Here is a 15891-nt window from a genome sequence, read left to right on the forward strand (position 1 = left end):
CTCCAATCTTTAAACTGCATCCAGACCATCTTTTGTATAAAGGGTCACAGGGTTTTATATAGATGCAAATAAGTTGAAACATTCATTATCATAATTACATGACTTGTTATTTCAAGAATACGTTTCACAAAAGTCTTTTCATCAAAATAGCATTTATTCTTTAAAATATTACAGAAACATTGTTATTCGAAATAGTGAATACATTGAAGTTTTATTTGCTCATGAAACAATAAAGATTACTGATAAACTTTTGAATGTTGCATTTAAAAAACACTTAACTCATTCTACTGACTTATTGTTCCAACATAAAGCAAACCTGTCAAAAGCTACTTTAAGTATTTATTTGTGTTTCCTTATCATACCAATATATTTGCATAAAACGTGTTATTTGTGAAAGGACGTGTGACACTGACACGAGTTTGGACTCTCATATCAAACTAGATATTTAATTGATATTTTTGATTTTCTTTGAGATGAAGCTCAATAATCGAATGTAAAAATAAGTCTTTTTAAATCATTCCTGTATGTTGTATAGTATAGTAATACATGAACGGTGCTAATTTAACTGCACTAGATGGGCATTGCAACAATTAATGTCTCTTCAATGATGTTGTATAGAGTTGTAAGTTATTGAATGATATACATTTAAGAGACCGTGCATGGTTTATATGTTAATCTCATGTGAACAGTCACATAATACCTTTATACAATTTTGTAAGAATTCCATTATGTCTATAATTTTGATATGTATATATGCTTATGTCCAATAATAAAAAAAACTGTTACATTTTCATTTATTTCGGAAATTTATGTTTTTTAAATCCACCATTAGTCATACAGTTCAGACAGAGTTCCCATGTGTACTTACCTCTTGGGCGGTGTGTGAGTATAATGCTTTTATGTCAGATCCTTTGGTAGTCTTTTCTATTTCTATTTATTTACACATTTACTAGATTGTGGTCATGAAAGCCCATTTTTGACCTCCCAAAAGTATAATTTAAATTTTAGATCACGTTTAAAAATTGTGATGACGGAGTAAAAAATCGTTATCATGAATTTCATCATTCTCTAATGAGGATTAAAATCGTAATATCAAGTTTACAGAATTAATTATTACAGAATTTTGTAATTCGTGATCACGGTTAAACTTCGTTATCGCAGTTTTGAACAATTCGTGAAAACGGATTAAACTCGTTTTAACGAATTTAGAAAACGTTATCACAAATTTAAAAAAATCTTTAATACAGGTTTAATTGGAAAACCAATTTTCGCGACTTTAATCCATAATCACGAATTACAAAAATCTGTGATAAAAAATTCCTCAGATTTGTTATATCGAATTTAATCCGCGATATCAAATTGTAATTCTTTGTAGCGAATTATATAAAATTCTATATAACTATTTTTATCCGTGATCACGATTTTTAAAATTCGTGATCTCGAATTCAAATTATATTTTTGGGATGTCCAAAATGGGCTTCCGTACTGTAAACGAATTATATCCTGTTATGTTGTATAGACACATCTCTTTTTAGACACACCGTTTTGTGGTAGTGTGTTGATGTCTTATTTCCGTTTACCTCATATTTTATTTCATTCGTATTTTATTTTATAGGAAGTGTAATATATTTGCCAATGAGACAACTATCCATAAAAGTCAAAAGGAGGTCAACAATTACAAGTGACCGTACGGCTTTCAGTAATGAGCAAAAATACTACGGTATAGTAAGCTATAAAATGCCTCTTGGTGACTAAATGTTAAACACTTAATGAGAGAGAAAATTAAACGATCTCAGTTATACTTCAACAAAAAAACGAAAAACAATTATGACACACACTAACATACGACAATTACCAATGGAATAATGGCTTGGAAGAAGCACATACGGAATGTGGTAGGGCTAAGTATGTTGAGAATCTTGCTAAACACATGCATAGTATCTCACCGTAATTTCTGATTGAAAAGGTAATTATTTTATTACCAACATATACTTCAACGACACTTACATAAGAGGAGATCCTAAACAATGAAAGGTATGTCTTATGTTCCTTTTGAATTTAAACAAGCGATTAAGAACTGGATCTTCCTCCACTGAATTGGATACCAAAATAACATGAGTTTCAAACAACGTTATATTACCGAAACATTATAATTATTAAGATAAATGTTATCAGCAACCAAAAACCGGGCTTCAGAGTAATTGTAAAAATTATCTACTTTGGAGTGGCGTAAATAAGTGTGCGAGTTCTAAAAATCTGTTGGAGTACATACCATCCTTTATTCGCACTCTTTTGTATTTTTAGATCTGATGTACTTTTAATGTTTTACCCATATCCCGTCTATGAGTTTTTATGGCTACGTTCATTTCTTTTTATATTTCCTCACAGAATCTTTAACCACGATATATAATAAAATAGAAGGTCTTGATTTGGGCCTTGATTAACTGGAAGTAATGGTTTACTCCTGGTTTGCCTACATTTAATTATACAAAATATCTATTAGATACGAAATAATAACAAAAAAGACAAAAGGTTTCAACAGTTTAACTGTGATCTTATAAATTCAGATATTATTCAATTTGCAGTTTCCATTTTTATTTGTATAAATTAATAACAAATAAATCAAATTTTTGTTTTGTAAATAAATGTAAAAAATATGTTCTACTTTGTTAAATGATCACATTTCATTATTTAAACAAATAGTAAATATTTTGTTCCATTTTGTGGCAGCGTTACATACAGAGTTGTATAAGCAGATCGAAGATGGTTGGGAAAAGGGACCCGCCCCTTATGATAATAATTCAAGCCCTCCCCTTGCTCAATCTGGCGATGTAGCCTTCGTAGAGCAGCAGAATATAACGACTGAATTATTCTGGTTATCTCATGGCTTCATATACAGGAGTGTGCTCCTTACGCAGAAACTGCTCCAACAGAGTTATGAGGAGGGAAGATTTAAAAGGACACTCCGTAAATTTTATGGACACCGTCACGAATTGGTTGATCTATACGATGTGTCTGTGTCTAAACTAACTAATGACATTTTTACCACGTCTTAGATTGTGGTTTAACATTTATGTCGTCTGTCTGCTACCGAACGTGACCTATTCCCGAATATGACTGTTTTGCCGAGTGTAAACTTGCATTGCTATACGACGTGTTTCGGTATTTTATACACCCAACATTCATGTATTTATTTATGATGTTTCTGTTGTGGTTTCGGTTGGATAATGTGTTATGTCTTATCGTTTATAGTCCAACTAATTATAAAATAGCCTTTCAATACCGTCGTTATATTGATAATTGTTTGAACTAGTATGGTGAAAATAATTTTATGAATTTCAAGGTTATATATTCGTTACAAAAATACGTTACTGTTTGTAATGTCATGTGCTGTTTGTCGTTAATGGAAGATGTTCGTTGTTATTCTGCGGTTTACATGTTGTATCGACTTTTATATTATTTATTTGTGCGTCTCTCTGTGATGAGTGTTCTTGCGTGTGTTTGTGCTGTATTTCTGTCACGTAGTGTTGTCATTTTAGCGATATTTTTTAACGTTGCCATATAAGCGGGAGGTTTTGCTAGCAAAAAAAAAACCCAGGTTCAACCCACCATTTTTTCTTAAAATGTCCTGTACCAAGTCAGGAATATGGCAGTTGTTATCAAATAGTTCGTTTCTATGTATGTTGGCGTTTGTTTTTGTTGCACTTCAGTGTTTCTATTGTTCCTTTGTTTTCCTCTTATAGTTGACGTGTTTCCCTCGGTTGTAGTTTGTAACCCGGATTTGTTTTCTCTCAATTGATTTATGACTTTAGAACAGCAGTATACTACTGTTGCCTTTATTTAAATGTGTTGAATTACATTTTTTCTTATTTTTGAGGGTCTGGCCCCCCGCTTTATTTTTCAGTTAGCACTCTAGACACCCTTTTTGAAAGTATTATACCTGTCAATTAATATGATATGCTATTATGTTATAGCGTGGCACAAAGATGTTTATCTAGATACTTAGAACATTTCATGTTCTGCATGCTTACATGTTTTATACTTTGTTTTAGATAACCAGACTGACCTATTACGAATTTTCCAGTTTTTGTTTGAAGTGCAGAGGTATTCAGATAAATCTCTGAATTTTTTTTCATGTTAAAAGTGTTATCTAGATTTTTATAAATTGATTGACCACATCTATTGTAACTTTTAGACATGAAAAGCGCTTCAGACGTAATCAAAGGAAATCCGATCGAGAGGGTGTATACTAATATCAAATGTTCTTAGTATTCAATATACTCAATACGTTTCCGAAGCTATACAGTCTAGCTACTCTTATGCCAGTTTTGGTTATACATGTGTTTGATTGGTATTTTGTATAGTGCTTTCGATCAAGCCTCTTGTATGTTAAATATAAAGATTCCCCATTATTCTAGATCTAATTTTAGAAATTGTAAAGGTGGGGTCCCTGATCTTATATTTAGAATAAATGTTTTGAATTTATCTATCCTTTGGCGAAAAATAGTTTATCGAATTTGTTAAGTAATTTTTTCTTATCAATCTATACTACTAAAATAACGAGGTCCAAATTGTTAGCCGGCATGACGTAAAAACAACGAATCAAAGAATTCAAATTTATATATAACTAATATAGGACAATGGTGTTGATTAAAAGTTACACCATTCCAGGCCCTTTTGTTTTCCACATAATTAATATTACCAATGATTAACACTTTCCGGGTCGAATCCGATACCGATGCCGATAGTATATGAATGTATGTATGCTACGTATAAGCCTCCTTTCATTAGGAGCACCACCATGAGTTATGGTGTAAAGGAGGACATTTAGCACACCGTATCGGCACATATTTAATGTAAACATTTGCCTACCAAGTTCCCAAAGACTTGCCGTGACGGGACTAACTAACAGAAAGTTAGACTTCCCCAAAATATGAATAAGTACAATGCAATAGAACATACGAACACACCCACTCACCTGATTCGCTCATCCTCAAAATTTTAAAAAGTGCATAATATATCCAAATAAGAGAAAATGTCACCCTGGATGCCGCACAAATTCCATGGCAACGAACGGGAAACCGGTATATGTCACATGTAGTTTCCGATTGTAGTAAGAAAACCAGGACAGAAAGAATTCGAAAGCAGATAAAAATGTGCACCTAATAATCAGCATGACTCTATCAGATGACAATACGAATACTAAGAAAACAGGTAAAAAATAAGGCGTAGGTACTTTTATTCAGTCACGGACCCGCGATGTCGCGGGTGTGTTCTAGTTTGTTTTAATAATCAGGTTAGCTATATTAATTTGTTGTCAATATTACCCTAAAGGTACCTTACATAAACTCCAAAGACATATATATATATATATATATTAGGGATGTCAACTAGGTGAAGATTTACTAATCGAGTATTCGTTGAATTTACCGAGCGATACTCGAATACTCGCTCTGACAAACATCTGCAAAATGGAAACACAAAATAATACCCATTTTACGTATTGTTGGTCGTTGTCATATGGACATAAAACAATCACCATTATTACCTGGGACTAGATCATAGTCCCAGAAATTTAATACCATAATTAATAGCTCATTTACTACATGTACTAATTATGTAAACTGGAAATAATCTAATCAGTTAATTAATAAATACCGATAGAAAATCGTTACTCAAACAACAGTTTTTGAAAATCGTAAAGAAACACATTTAATGATCAACAAAGGGGTGGTGATTAGAACTTACTGATGACTTTAACCATTTTCTGAGGGTCGACACGGGGTAACGAATTTGTTTTTATTTAGAAATATTATCTTGTCACCTTTTAACTGGGACGAGTCGATTTATCAACTTTGTTACGTAACTAACAGTCCTGCTGATGAAAATATTTGCACTGACGGTACAGAGGTGGTGGAATAACAAAGACACGATTAACTTAAAGTGTAAGCCATGGAAGGGGACTCTTGTTCATAGCTTAGACCTCTGTTAGGAGGAATTTTTTAATGACAATTACACGCAAACATTCGAAACGTATTTTAGTTTTGATTAATTTCGATTAATATAAAATTTCCCGGGAGGCATTCTTAATACAAATATTTTTTTCTTTAAGAAAGCAACACCATTCTATCAGGAAACCGATTAGTCGAGTATCATTTTGGTATTCGATACTCGATTAATCGAGTACTCGTTGACATCCCTTATATATATATATGATCAATGAAAAAAAAAATAATCACAAATAACCCAAATTTCAAAATCATGAATATACTATTGGGTACAACTTAGCTAGAATAAAATAAAACTAGAATATGGTTGACATGAATGTAAACTGAAAAAACTTAGTAACTCGATCACGAACGACCTCGTCGGCCAGGAACAACCAAACAAACCCAATATTGGTGTAAATATTTGTCAGAACCTAATGCGACAAGTCGTCTCAAGAGATATACTCGGACGTGTTAAGTTTTAAAAAACGTATCTTATACCTAGTGACGTAAACTAATGAAAAATTTAAGACGTGGACACTCACTCTATAATTTTAACGAAACTAAGGTTTCAACTTTCTCAGGCAAAGTTGGCCTTAGATGGATTTGGCTTTTTTCGAGGTCCTTTTTGGCTGTATAGCTCTTCAACTGTTTCGGTTCATATACATCCTTGGCTTTCAAATATTCAGCTTTGAGCGTTCATGATGAAGGTACATCCAGAAAAGCGCTTCGGATGCATGACATTTATAACTTGTTGTTTTTATTTTTTTATCAAGATGTTACAATTCTAATGTTAAAAAAACAACTCAATTATCTAAAAGGAAATCATTGAATAGGAATTAAACTACAAACTTTAAGTTCAGCATCAAATAAAAAGCATTGCAAAAGGGATTTATTAATTGAAGATGATTTACTATTAATTACCATATTTTTTTTAATTTGAAATAATGATGTAATTTGATTGTTAAATGCAATCAAGCTATTAAGTAACTTTGAGATTGATGCTATGCTTAATATGTATCATTTACCAAGTATACTAGGAAATTTTCAAATAAGATATTTTTATTCTTTATCTGAATTGTCAACAAATTTGTATATTTATTTCAAAACAACGAATGGTATGATATGGCTTTACTCTTTTAAGTAAATGGCCGAATTTTTTTATTCTTAGATTTATTGTTCATATAGTGCAAAATTATGTCATGATGATTATATAGAAGTTTTTTAAAACATAGTTTTACAGTCACATAATTTTTAATAGAAAGGCACTGCTTAATTAGCTAACATAACTTCCTTGTTTATTCAATAACTCTTGGGACTCCAATATGAATTTCCCAATATATACCTATACAATTCTAAATGTTGGAATAGCCAGATAAAAATCATCCAAAAAAACAACATAAAGTAAAAGTGCGGAAAATGAGTTAAAAATTGTGTTGAAAACAGTAATATTGGCTAAAAAGACAACATGGCCTGGAAGATACTTATACAATTATCAGTTCTAATTGGATTTTTCACAAAAGGTAGGATTTGTAAAGATTATCTATAAATGATAAATTTATTTATCAAAGTATCAAATGTTGATTGTCATAAAACATCTACAAAAGTTGTAATATTTACACATAAAACAATCAATATCAAGTCACTAACAAACTTATAACAACTAAATATTGCTATTTAAAGTTTCAAATCCATATATCTGTAAACCTGTAAAATATTTCTAAACAATGGTTGAAATATGCGTATAGAAATCTTCATAATTAGCTTCTGTAATTAATAATCTCTACCGATAAAAATATTTGCGTTTAAGAACAGTTATAATTCTAGATAAATCATATACTATGAAATTAAGTCTATGAGAATAAGAAAAACTTATGTAACATTTTACAAAAATAATCTTGGAAATCTGAACAGTTCATGATCTAATAAATGTTTCCTCAATATTAAGGATGTTTAAGTGATCAATAATCTAGAGAAGTTGGAAAATAAACTATATCGCAAATCATCATATAGCTCACACACAGGGAGGAAGTGTTTTTCATTGTCTACACGTCCACGATTGCAAAAAAACGCAGAGTCTTTTCTTCTACAGGTTATTTTGCGGCCTGGAGAACATTGTTCCTGGCAATCTCATAGGCCAATGGTAGTGCACCGTACCGAAACAGAGACATTGTTAGTCTTTCAGGCCAGGAAATATTTTGGCGAAAATACGTTTCAGTTTTTATATTTTTTTCTTACAAATTACATTAAACATTCCTACAATATATTTTACTACAGTTAAACCTGGGTAGATTTCAAAAGGAATCCAGAATTTGTAATTGTTAAAACTTGTACATAAAATGTAACACGTTATTAGAGAATTCTGTTTAGGAGCTTGGCAAAATACTCTGTAATTTAAACCCTTTAATAGCCATTTGATCCTAAAGAAACAAGGGTTCTAGTATATTGGGTAATTATTCTATATAAAGAAGTAGAATATACATTGTCACACAAATAATAACTTTAAATAATTATATTTGTTTTAATATCTGCACTTTCGTGAACTTCTTATAATAAAAGAAAATATAGAAATTATCATGAAAGACATAATTGAGGTTAAAACAAACGCCAAAAATATTGAAATACACTCTGTCGAGAGCAGGATAGTGCATGGCCGGAAAAAAGGTAGACAGATATAAAAAGCAAATATTTAAAACTTAATTTTGAGAAAACCGAACACCGGTTGAGCAGGGTAAAAATGATATGCTACTTTACAAAAGTTATTGGTAGTCGACTAGTCATTTCAGCCAGAAATGAAACGGAATCTAAGATAATTTGTGGCACAATTACCTGATATTTAAAATTTATCACTTCGTAAAAAATTCAGTAAAGACGTCTGTTCTCTTTCGAAGGAATTCATTGTCGAAAACAGAAGTTTATATGATGCGAATTAAATATAATATACCATACATAGGGGGAATAAGTTGTCTCCCTTATCAGGAAAAGAAAATTATTATTTGAAATTAAAATCATAACGTTTGTCATTTAGATATTGTTGTTAACAACCCTTTGTTAAGATATGAAGCAGACTGTTGTTTAAGTAGCTTCCGTTTCTAGCTTATTTACAGAGGAGATGTAAAAATCTATATCAGTGAAGGTTTAAACAGAACGCTGAAATATAATAAATTATAAATATAAAAATAAGTGTATAAACATCATATACACAACGTTACTTTCAAAACGCTTTCAGAAGATTGGCAAAAAAACATAGTTAAAGCAAATCAAGTCTCAAATCCAAAGCTTCCAAAACTTTTTCTTACATGGTACAAGTTATCTAAGAGAAGATGCTTTTTGCACCAAGCTCTTCTCACACGCAACACTGCTGAGTTAAGGTCATGTGGCTTGATTTGTTACTCATTGAATAAAACATATTTATAAGTACCAGCATGAAAAGTTTTGAAATATTTTCTTTCTACAGAAATCAGTGGAAATGATGACATGTATAGATGTCCAGAACATTTATCGAGAAACATTTATCTCAAAACATTGAACGAGAAATGCTATCGATACGAGAAGGGCGAATCATATTGGACGACAGCAAGAAGTCGGTGTAGGGGAGAAGGAGGCGATCTTATCCAGATCAAGAATCAAGCAACACAAAACTGGGTCATGTCTACGTTAAATGATCTCCATTGGAACACAAACGGAGTATGGATAGGAGCACATGACAGAGACAATGAAATGGATTGGCGATGGGTGACTGGTAAGTTATAGGATATCTAAAGAAAAACAAATTAGATAGATAATATTAGAATGAAATTTGTAGGTCAATCTCATTACAAGACTGCGACATGTTTTGTGGGCTGTTTTTTTTTTTACAAGACGGTTTTCGTATATGGTCATTGTATTGTCTTTTTTCTTCAACTTATAATTAAAATCTTACATGCAGGGTTTAAAGACAAAATACTTTGGATTCGTTATGATTCGTTAAATACTAATGTTTGTGGTTTTTGTGGCTACAATAGAACCATGCAATTTAAATGTTGAGCGAGTAATTTAATTTCTATAGAATTTTATGCAGACATTGCCAAACAACGAAATCAAATATACACGAAAATACAAGTTTTCCTCCACACCTCGAAAATTGATACCCATGAAAATAAATGAATCCACATTTGGCCAAAAATTGGCAATTATGCCATATCTTCTTATTTCTTTTCAATCTGGAAGAAGAGCACGAAGATAGCTTAGAACTTTCAATGAAATAAGGTTAAGCTCTTCATCACGAAGTATCTGATTTAGTGTACCAAATTGAAATCTAACTTTGTTACATATTTATACAGTCTACACAGTAAAACGACCACATTGGTGTTACTGCCGAGCGGAAGAAGTCCAAATGACAATATGTCTTTACCCCAGTCGACTCTAAGGAATACGTCTGTATAATGAAAGAAATTTCTATTTCATAGGTAAAACAAAGACACTGTTATTTTCTTCTATTAAGTTTGTATAAACTAACTTAAACACAAGGGATGTCTATGAGTCTCGATCACAAAATGACATCATTTTAGTCCGCCTGTTTAGGTAAAATTGACTTAGTGAAGCTAATACAAATGAAGAGATCACAATTTTATCTTCTAGTAAACTGAATTAAAAGATATCGATTGTCATAGCAGTTTAAATAGGAATAAAAAATACAATGAAAAGCACTTCTTTGTTAGAAATACTCTTGCTTGCTTTTAGAAGACAAAAGAGATTATCAATTAAAAAAATGACATTGGTTTATGATTCACTTAACGCACTCTTTTATTTCTTTAGGCGACAAGATAACTTGGAATTATTGGGGAAGTGGTCAGCCAAACTGTATCTTTATTTGTGTAGAGGACTGTGGGAATTTACGTCGAGATGATGGCGGTAGATGGCATGACTATTTATGCAGTCTAAATACATACTCATATATTTGCCAATACGGTAGGTAGCACATATTATAATCCTGTATTATTGAAATTCAAGGACAGTCTGCTAACTGAGGTAAATCAAGTTTATTCAGGATAGTCTCGTGTTAAAAAAAGTTCTTTTATTTTTTGAAGGAAACATTTGAATGAAAAATAACAGTTTTTCTCATCGGTGCAAATTTTAATCAAGCCAACGTAATATCACCCTTGTGGTTTATATTTTTAGGACATTTCAATGCAATATTTTAACATAAAGTATTTAAGATGTCTTCAAGGAGTAGGTTCGATAAGACCATAATTTGACCCCCTATTTATAGTTAAAATTTTGAATAAGGATAGATTGACCATTATCATAATAATTCATAGCTAGTTAGGAAATAGGTTTTAATTTGTTGAAATTTTACGAATCTGTGTTGTTTGTTTTTTATGACGTCACAATTAGTTTTTAGGAGCATAACATACAGCGCATACGTCGACAAAAAAAGAACTTTTGTTATAATGTTTTGTATGTTTAATTACGGCCATAAAACCAGGTTTAACTTACCATCTACTTTGGAAATACCTGTTCTAAATCAGGAATATGACACTTGTTTTTCAGTCGTCTGTTGGTTGATAAAATCTAGCGTTTGATTTTTCAGGTTTTCTAGACTTTCCTTTATTTTTAATTTACCTTGGAATTTGGTATTTGTGATGATATTTTTTTTTTAAATGTCTGACTTGAATTTTAGGTGTGCCGAACCCTACGCTCTGTGCTTCCTAGACCAGAATTTAGTTGAACCATGACGATGTTTTAAAATTTCACAAAAATCTTCCTTTTTTGGTCGATTTAGGTGTAAATGTCAACACATTATAAGAAAAGATCGACGTGAACAATTTTATTTTTCTCTTTCGTATATGTCTATTTAAACCCACAACATACCATTGTACCTACCAGAGGTCAGGTTGTTTGTCAAAGGTTGACAGTTTATATTACAGAAAATGTCCCAAAAGTAGTTTTGATTCCGTATCCTTCGTAATCTGCAGTAATTGTATTCTCAATTTATATAGTCTCGAACCAATTTATAACTTGATATAATTATGTAATGGATCTCTTGTTTATTGTTGGAAGAGTTTGAAATAAATATTGATATCCAAATATTGTCTGCTTAATCTCACATGCGTCGAGAGACGCAGAATGCAAGATATATAGATTACTATCCAGCAGCGTCGGCGTGAACTCTTTGTATTTAAAATTTTATATTTCAGAATGTTAAAAACCTGGATGCTTTATACCTTGTATGTAGTAACCGTGTTTTAAAGTTTCCATCTGTCATGTATCCTTTGTCCTTGACCTCATTTTCATGGTTCAGCGACTGCTTAAAAAAAGTTTTGTTTGTCATTTCAAATACTCACTTATTATGAGTAATAGGATAACTAGATTTGGTATTTTGATTCCTTGCAAGGCCTACATGTCTGTCAGACAGGGTTCACCGGATATCGACCTCATTCATGTATCCGTGATCAAGGTTTAAGTTAAGTGATTATGTCCATTTTGCCGATACCATAAGTAGAAGGTCAATTATATGTGGTGTATGGAATGATTGTAAGGTTTACATGTCCGACTGACGGGTTTAAGCTGACCTTGACCACATTTTCATGATTCATTTGATAATGTTACGTTTGCATTGTTTTGTCCTTTAATTAAATACTAAATGCAATAGGTCATTTATGTTTGGTGTATGTAATGATTGTAAGATGTACATGTCCGTCTGGCAGGGTTGATCTGGCCTTGACTTCATTTCCATGGTTCATTAGTTAATGTTTAGTTTTCATGGTTACATCTATTTCTCAGATATTATACGCAATAGGTCAATCATATTCTTTGAATTAAATGATTGCATTTTGTACATGCTGTCTAGCAGGGTTCATCTGACCTGCACCTTATTGTTCAATGGTCAATGTTCAATGTTCCTACTTAGGTCTGTGTTCGCAGATACTATAAGCAATAGGCTAATTAGGTCTTTCCACTTTTCCGTGGAAAGACCTATTGCTTTTGTTTTGATTATTAGGTCTTTCCACCTTTCCGTGGAAAGACCTTTTGCTTTTGTTCTGATTATTATTAGGTCTTTCCACTTTTCCTTGGAAAGACATAGTGCTTTTGTTCTGATTATTAGGTCTTTCCACTTTTCCGTATTCTCAATTTTTATTTTGGCTTATTTTCGCTTATTTTCAATAACCGTATAAGATATCGACAAATTATTTTTACTAAATTGTTAGTTGCGACTTGTCGTAACATGTAAATTTTGATTGCGAGGGTACGTTTACCGTAAATGGGAATTTTTCCCTTTCTATATTTAAAATTACATGTATGGTGGTATACCTCATTTACCAAGTATAATAAAGACGTAGGGTAATTTGATTTATGGTCCTTGGTTTATGACCTTGAAATTGAGCTCAAGGTCAAATTTGAATTTGACGTTCTAGATTTTGACCTTTGCTTTAACTTTATATTTAAACACGATAAAGCCATGGGACTTTTGTCATTAGGTTGCAATTTACATGACCTTGAAAATCCAACGGAAATGACCTTGTGTAAACCAGAAGTAGCTTTTTTTTTTTTGCATTTCTAACTTGTAAACCATAAGTGATAGAGACCTAGGGTCTTTTGATTTGAGGTCCTTGGTCCAAAAACAGAAAATTAGGACAAGGTCAAAGGTCAAAGTCATATTCTAAATTTTTATTTTGGCTAATTTTTCTTCTTTTCAAAAACCGTACAAGATATCAACAACATATTTTTACTAAATTGTTAGTTGCGACATGTCATTACTCATACATTTTGGTTGAAAGGATACACTGATATTAAATGGGAGTTTTCTCCCTCTTATATTTAAAATTGCACATATGGTGATATTACTCATTAACCATATATAACTAAGAACTATGGTCTTTTGATTTTGAGGACCTTGGTTTATGACCTTGATATTGAGCTCAAGGTCAAAGGTAAATTTGTCGTTCTAGATTTTGACCTTTGCTTTAAATTCATATTTATACATCACAAAGCCAAAGGACTGTGTGCATAAGGTTACCAGCCATATGACTTTGAAAAACAAACCGGAAGTGGCTATTTTTTGTACTTATTCTTGTCAGAGTATATAGAACAATATATTTGACTTTTTTCATTAGGTTGCAATTTACATGACCTTGAAAATCCAACGGAAATGACCTTGTGTAAACCAGAAGTAGCTTTTTTTGTACTTATTTGATGTAAAAGTATATAGAACCATATAATTTTAGAATCAGTGTCAAGCTAACTATCAAATAATATAAGAAGTGATATTTTTCAAACCGGAAGTAACAAATTATCTCCCTTATTTAAAAAATTGTATAGAAACCATATATTTTTGGAATCAGCGTACAATAAGCTATCATTTGTTGTTGGAAATGATTTTTTAAAATCGTATTTAAATAATTTCATATCAAAATAGATCTTTACTTGTGGAAAGACCTTCATTTGTTCTCTGAACAATTGGTTTTTAATTATAATTGGTATACATGTATGGTATCACTGTAATGCGTAAATATCTCTCTGGCAGGGTTCATTTGACCTTGATTTCATTTACATAGATTTTAAATAATGTTAAGTGTATGTGATACTTGAAGTAAAACCTCCATATTACAGACTTTCAAAATAAATTTAATCATGAATCAAGTAAAGCAGGTGAGACATTTTAGCGTGTGCACTCTTGTATTGTGTTGTGTTTTTTCTCTCTATATCAAGCTGAAGATTAAAAAAAGATTAATGAGTTTTCCTGTTTCTGGTAGACTATCAAAATACTATCAAAATACATCACATAGTGCTAAGGCTTTGTGAAGATAAGAAAACAACAGAAAATATAAAACTTTTAATGTTTACATCGCTGCTTTTTCCTACATGTCAAGAAGGTGGGAAAACGATATTCTAAGAAAAAAAGAGTTCATATTTGTTAATGCTTTGTATTTCAATCAATCCATTTATATGCGACAAGATAAATAAAGAATATATGAGCTTATGATATTATTTGTATCCTTGAACGGGATATAACTTACCGGCATCCTACACTATTTTTAATTAGAAAACGTCGATGTAAGGTCACGTAACGTAATGTAATCGGGTCACCTGTTTTTGAATTTCCAATTATATCATGCAGTAAAATAAAGTTTCATCTTTTCTTGACTTGAGGAAATTTGAATCGTATATAAAGAAAAACATAACAAGTAGATTTATTCACGTAAATTTAATAATGTAGGTAAAAATCTCGTTTAAAATCGCGTTCTAAATTCACACAATTATCTTTTAGATTTCATTGCATTGATTTGAATTAAAACTAATTCTCAAAGGGGCCTGAAAATAAATGCTATATCATTATAGGCATTTATAAGTGCAGTGTCTATATTTTTCTCTAATTTATTACCAATACAGGTTGCAGCATAACCACATAGTTTTTGGGGTTAATCTCATTGTTTCATATCAAAGGGGACATATGAACATACTTATGGACATTTACCGGTATATGTAAATCAAGCAAGATATGCCTGCCCACTTAGACCCCAATAGTTTCTCATCCTATGTTCTCTCTTAGTTTTTTTTTTTTTATCTATGACTATCTATTTTGATTAATTTCAAAAGATTAACCCTCCCCCCCCCCCCCAAAAAAAAAAAGAAAAAAGAAAACGATATGATAAGTTTCAAGATAACTTTAATAGATGAACATACATGTGAAAAATTGGATAAATGAAAATTTTTATAAAAATCGAAAGTTACATAAACAATAAATGACAATAATTCTGTTATTTTGCAGAATATAGCAAAATATCTTGCCAGTGTAATTTGAATCTATGTTTAGTTTATAAAAATGCAAAAAAATCACTTTGACCCTGGTTCCTCCATTAGACAAATCTCATGGCTGGTCACATATTTGTATTCTTGAAGGGATATAACTTACCGGCATCCT

General features: G+C 31.4%; 1 protein-coding gene across 1 annotated transcript in view; it reads left to right on the top strand.

Annotated features, from left to right (window-relative positions):
• Positions 1–15891, top strand: part of LOC127720863 (uncharacterized) — a 59000-nt gene that overhangs the window by 33640 nt on the left and 9469 nt on the right. The window contains exons 8-10 of the mRNA XM_052227610.1: positions 8265–8274; positions 9445–9729; positions 10785–10937. Coding sequence (XP_052083570.1) covers positions 8265–8274; positions 9445–9729; positions 10785–10937 — 448 coding nt within the window. The remainder of the gene's footprint in view (positions 1–8264; positions 8275–9444; positions 9730–10784; positions 10938–15891) is intronic.

The sequence above is a fragment of the Mytilus californianus genome, unplaced genomic scaffold (assembly GCF_021869535.1).
Source record: "Mytilus californianus isolate M0D057914Y unplaced genomic scaffold, xbMytCali1.0.p SCAF_11, whole genome shotgun sequence".
NCBI lineage: Eukaryota > Metazoa > Mollusca > Bivalvia > Mytilida > Mytilidae > Mytilus > Mytilus californianus.